Below are 5,265 nucleotides of genomic sequence, written 5' to 3'. Positions count from 1 at the left end.
ACTCTGGCGCTTGGCTTCTGCCCGTCTTTTAAGGACCCTTCCCGCTGTGCTCTGTGCCCAAAAGTCAGAGCAGATCAGGGGAGGCCTTCCGGGCAGAGTCCCACAGACACAGAAAAGGAAAGAACCAGAGACTGGTGAACCGGTAGGTCTGCAGGTCCATGGGGCAGAGGCGGGGTGATTAAACAGACGACTTAGATAAGAGGGCTTTGGTGACGTCTCAGAAATCTGCCTCCAGTTACTTTCAGGATTTTAGTACTATTCCTTTTATTGTGGCTGCCTCCTGCCCCTCGTCTGCAGTGCCAAACGAAGCCAGGAGAGGCTGGAAGAGGGAAGGGTCTGGTGTGTCTGGCCCGGGAGGTGGCGTTCAGAGCAATGGGAGGCAAGGGGCGGGAAGCTGTGTGTTGTCTTTGTGGGGCACGGTGACCTGGAGCCCAGGGGAGAGGGGGTCAATAAGCTATCATGAAGCGGAGGTAGATATCCAGGTCCTCATCTGGGACCCAGGCCTCCAGCCCGTCCTCAACCTCCCTCATAAAAAAACCACAACGTTGGCCAGGTTAAAGCACAAAGCGAGGCTGAGCAGGCGGTTGCGAAGGGCTGTGTTCTCCGCTGTCTGGTAGTCCTCTTGCTGGGCCATGTCTACCTCCTGCCACATCTCGCCCACCGAGGAGGCCACGAAGTACTCTCTGAACTGCTCTTGATTCTGGTCTGGAATGGGGGGAGGAAGGTGCTTGAACATGGACCCTAACCGGCCTGGCCCCTGCCCCTGGCCTGCTCCAGAAAGGAGGAAGTTGGCAAGTCTGGGGAGAAGTTGGGGCCTGTAACACAGTTGCCCTTTTCTTTGTCCTTGGCCCGAGAGGTGTGGTCCATCTGGAGGCCCCTTTTGGTCTGTGTGCAAGCACAGCTCTGACTCAGGGGGCACACGCCCCATTTCCAGCTCAAACTGCTCCCTCCAAAGCGTTACGTTGTTTGGGAGTGAGGGACTGTAGAGAAGGATGAAAACCAAAGACTCTCTTCCCAGACAAAGGCATCTATGCCCAGACACGTGACAGCCTGGTGCCCTCCCTGCTGGCCCGTGGCATACTCGAGTGGGGCTCTCCCCTGCCTGAGACTTTCCCGTGACACCCTCACACTACAGTAATAGGAACCGGGGTCTTGTCCCACAACCCATTCCGATCTCCTCTCTCGCCCTGGCCTGATGCGTCGTCTGGGACCTACTCCAGCAGACCTGGTCCCTAGCCCCCGACACTGCCCCTTCCAGCTCACCTGCAGCGAGCATGTTCTCCTTCTGACTCCAGTTGCTGGGGCCTGAGCTCCCTCTCTGAGGCTTCACTCCCCTTGCCCGTGGCAGCAGCAAGATGGTGGCCAGGAATGCTGCCCAGAGGAGCTGGGAGCCCAGGGAAGTCATGGGCCTGCCCACCCACCGCCGTGGACTGCCCCACACCCCAGTGCCCAGCAGGCTCCCCGCCACCTCCCTCCCTTGTCCCTGTCCCGGCCTTTACCCATTGCCGGCACCATCGTCTTCCCTTCTCTCCCATAGGACCTCTGACCTCACGAGCTCTGTGACATCATAGCCACAGGGTGACTCATTGCAGCTGCCTAGAGAGTTCCATCTCTGGGCAAGAGATTGGGGAGTAGCCAGCCGGGACAACAGAGCCTTGGAGGATGGCCAGTGTGGGTCATCCTGTGGAGAGCGACACCAGTGACTTAAGAGTTCGCAAAGGGCTTTCACACCCATTACACCCTCCCAGCGACCAGGTTGCACTGGAACGGTGTTATCGTGCCCATTATATAGATGAGGGAACTGAGGTTCACAGAAGAAACGACTCAGGCACACACAATCGCACAGACAATAAGGGGCAGCGCAGGACCGCTGGTTACCTCTGTTAGTTCCAAATGTCATAGCTTCCCATTCTTCCATGCAGCCCCTCTCAAAGGAAAGTGGCTTGTTAGGATGAGGCCCAGACCAGATGCAGAAATGAGCATCGTCAGGTCCTGGGCTGTGCATGAAACCCAGGTGCATTGAAAAGGACAGAGGGGCAGAGGTGGAGGATGGGAAAAGGGTTCTTCCATGCTGTGTGTGTGAGAGAGAGTGAGGGACGGAGGGAGACAGGACAGAGTGACAGAGAGGAGGGTGTCCTGGCCCAAGAAGAACCCGTGCTCTCCCTCCTCCTCCCTAGTCCTCATCCCTAGCCTTTGCCCTCTTGTGTTGATGGACTGGAACAGCCTCTTCTCTCATTGTACTCTTAGACACAGAGGAAATGTTGCTAGGGGCTCATGCGCTAAACTTCATGCTTGGTACAAGGAGGTAGTCTTCGGACAAAGAGCAGTGTGGCCGAGAGGCAAGGAGCCATGTAACATCTCGAGAAACCTGCCTCGGTGCCCGCTGCCCACCCTGCCCATGAACCTGGTGAGTGCATACCTGTGGGCAGTAACAGGCTGTGGCTAATGGTCATGTGCTTCTTGGGACACAGATGATGGGTAAGGGGGAGGTGGGTGAAGGAGACAGGATGAGGCCCACCCTGAAAACCAGGGACAGGAGGGCTACGAGGACAGGACCGGTTGGGAGGGGATTTTAGACACACTGGATCCATCCCGACAAGCTCCCGTGCACTCCCCACCTGAATGAGCCACCAAATGCAGGGGCAAGGATTTGCACCCTTTCTGGGAGAGGGGATTGCACACAGAAATATCTTCCCACTGACGTTACCCCCACTTTGCCCACTCCGTAGACTTCCTGGTGACCCAAGCCAGGTGACAAGAGCGACTGGGGAATGGTCCAGGAAGTCACTTGATAGTGCGGGTGGAAACATTCAAGTAGGCAGGTGGCCCTGTTCACCCCTACCTTGAACTCAATGACCTGCAGGTCCAGGGAATGATGCTTGGGTGGGAAGGAAAAATCACTAATGTCCTCCTGGCTATTTGGGTGCAGAGCCTCTTGGTTCCTGGCCAAAGGAGAAGCCATCTGCAGCTCTGTGCGTGTAAGTGGGGAGGGCAGCTGGGGTGGGGGTTGTTTCAAGGGGGCAGGTGGGAGTGGAAAGAACCGGGTTGTGCTGGCCACCGTCACTCCCCCCCCCCCACCTGCCCGATTCCTCATGCTGAAAAGGATGCGTCCTTGAAGGAACCAGGAATCCTTTTAATTTTTTTTCTTACTGAGAAGTACTTAAGTATGAAAAGCAGAAAGGGCAAATAGCTCCACCATCCAGGGAGCATCACTGTCTGTATTTCAAGTACAGTATTCAGATCCTTCCCCTGAGTGGCGGTGGGCACAGGGAAGTGCACTTCCTGAGCTCCAAGCCCAGGAGTCTCCTGGGTCCCTTGTCCCTGTCGCATCGGAAAGAGAGGCTGGCTGCTTTGGCACCGATGGGCTCTGGGACCTGACCTTGCTCCTGCCCGCTCCTCCTGAGCAGCTTGAGGGCATTACTGAGTCTCACTGGACTTCAGGGCATCATCATGGGGTGGGAAGCTGCCACCTGAGGGAGAGGCTGGGGATGTCCTTGCCCGCAGAAGGCTGAGAAAGCGCACAGAAGAATGAGGAGAGAAGGGACAGACAGGGTGGCAGGCCATGAGGAATGTGACAGAGGGGAAGGAGGGGTGGGGAGGAAAGCCGGTGGGGGAGGGGAAGAGGAGAGAATGCTTTAAAGATTAGGAAGCAGTTTCTAAATCTCTGAGTCTACCCGGGACAGGTGGGACAACCTGGTCCCCTTCAGGCTGTTTGTACCTGCCCCGCCCTCTGGCGAGCACAGTGCAAGCACAGAGGGCAAGTGAAAGGCGGAGACCCCGCGCCCCTTCCCTCCTCCTGGACCCAAGGATCCAAGGACGCTGCCCTTGGCGAGAGCCCCTGCTCACCTGCTCCGTGCGGCTCTGACCGGGCCGGCCCTCCCCCCACCCCCGCTGGGACCAGCTTCATGCGCTGGGCGCTCCTTCCCCAAGCCGGCCCCTGCTTATCAGCTCATCTACAACCCCCGCCTCAGCCTTATCGCTCCCTCCATCTCCTTCGGCTGGAAATCCCAAGGGCTTCGGAGGCGATTACCACCTCACCTGCCTGACCCCCAGCAAAGCAGAAAAATGCCCCTCAAGGTGACTCCCACCGCTTCCCCAGCCCGCATCTCCTCCCCCGCCCCCGCCTCCCCAGGGTGGGGAGCATGCTTTCTACTCTTCCTCACCTTGTTTATTTCTCTGTCAATTCTTGTTCTTCTCTAAAGGTGATTTTCTTTGTGCCTCAACCGCTAGAAAAAAATGCTCCCATTCTTACAGCAAAAGAAGGGAGCACGCCCCTGCTCCTGGAGACCCCCAAGGGGGAGGGATCCCCAGCCTAGCTCCACTCAAGTCTCTCACATCTTTATAGGCAGAGGGGTCCCACGAAGCAACGAGGTCTGGTGTGCGATCTGGAGCTAAGGTTTCAACTACAAAGCCAGTTCCAGTTTGCTGCTCGCTGTGGGGCTCGGTCTTCCCATTTATGAAACAGACAGAACCTCCCTCCTTCCCACCGACCTGTTCCGGCGATTGAACTGCAGCTCTGTCACAGGTGTGTACCACTTTGAGAACAATCAGGAGAAGCTGTCATATAAAAAATAACAGAAGGCTCCCTTGGTTTTCCTCAACCCTCCCACTGTTTCATTTCGGGAAAGGGACCCAAACGTGGGTCTTCCTCCTCCATCGGCCCTCACTTCCTGCTGCTCGGCCTCTGTGAGAACGCAGGGCCCTCGGAAGGTCTCTGGCGGGGGCTCCACGAAGCTGGTAGGGGAGAGGAGTCCCCGTGGGTTTCGCACCGAGGAGGGGTGAGGCGGGGCTGCAGGGTTGAGAAGAAGCAGCCCCCCAGGAGGAGGTCGCTCCTGAGCCCATCTATGGAAGGAGAATCAGCCTCTTTGAGCTCTTAGGATCATGCTTTATAGCTGCTTCCATGAGAGAGCAGAGGTGCTACCCCCATTTTACAGATCAGCAGACTGAGGTGCAGAAAACTCACCTAACAGGTGTACAAGGGCTGCGGAGCCGGGATTCAAACCAGGCTGATTGCCCAGCTGGAAAACTGGACCTTCCGCTTGCCGGGCTGTGGGGCCGGGCTTCCAGGTGTCTCCCCTGGCTCCCTGTCCAGCTGGCTCTGCCCCACCCCTCACCTGTCCAGGTCTCAGCCCCAGCCCACTGCGGGACCAGAGTTCCCCCTCCCCTCTTCCCTCCTGGCTCAGGAAGGGAAGGGGGCAGGCCCAGTGTCCCAGAGGTTCCCTCGGGAAAGAGCTCCTCCCCCTGCAGGTAAAGCCACTGTCTCCT

At 57.6% G+C, this 5,265-nt stretch overlaps 1 protein-coding gene across 4 annotated transcripts; it reads right to left on the bottom strand.

The window, feature by feature from the left end:
- Window positions 1-284: 284 nt before the first annotated feature.
- LLCFC1 (LLLL and CFNLAS motif containing 1) lies at window positions 285-5,148 on the bottom strand. Of its 4 annotated transcripts, none has more exons than XM_066255291.1 (5): window positions 4,964-5,148; window positions 4,492-4,557; window positions 1,500-1,681; window positions 1,264-1,384; window positions 285-705 (listed from the first exon to the last, which is right to left on the bottom strand). In XM_066255291.1, exons 3-5 carry the CDS (start codon window positions 1,533-1,535, stop codon window positions 527-529), a joined length of 336 nt encoding a protein of 111 aa, XP_066111388.1. In that variant the 5' UTR covers window positions 1,536-1,681; window positions 4,492-4,557; window positions 4,964-5,148; the 3' UTR covers window positions 285-526. The 4 variants fall into 4 exon arrangements, with proteins under 4 accessions (XP_066111388.1, XP_066111389.1, XP_066111390.1 ...); XM_066255292.1 differs by lacking the exons at window positions 4,492-4,557; window positions 4,964-5,148 and adding exons at window positions 1,879-1,925; window positions 4,164-4,249; XM_066255293.1 differs by lacking the exons at window positions 4,492-4,557; window positions 4,964-5,148 and adding an exon at window positions 4,164-4,244.
- Window positions 5,149-5,265: the final 117 nt, after the last annotated feature.

The sequence above is a fragment of the Saccopteryx bilineata genome, chromosome 2, assembly GCF_036850765.1.
Source record: "Saccopteryx bilineata isolate mSacBil1 chromosome 2, mSacBil1_pri_phased_curated, whole genome shotgun sequence".
NCBI lineage: Eukaryota > Metazoa > Chordata > Mammalia > Chiroptera > Emballonuridae > Saccopteryx > Saccopteryx bilineata.
Note: the sequence above shows the minus strand (reverse complement) of the source record. Positions and strands in the feature narration are given on the sequence as shown.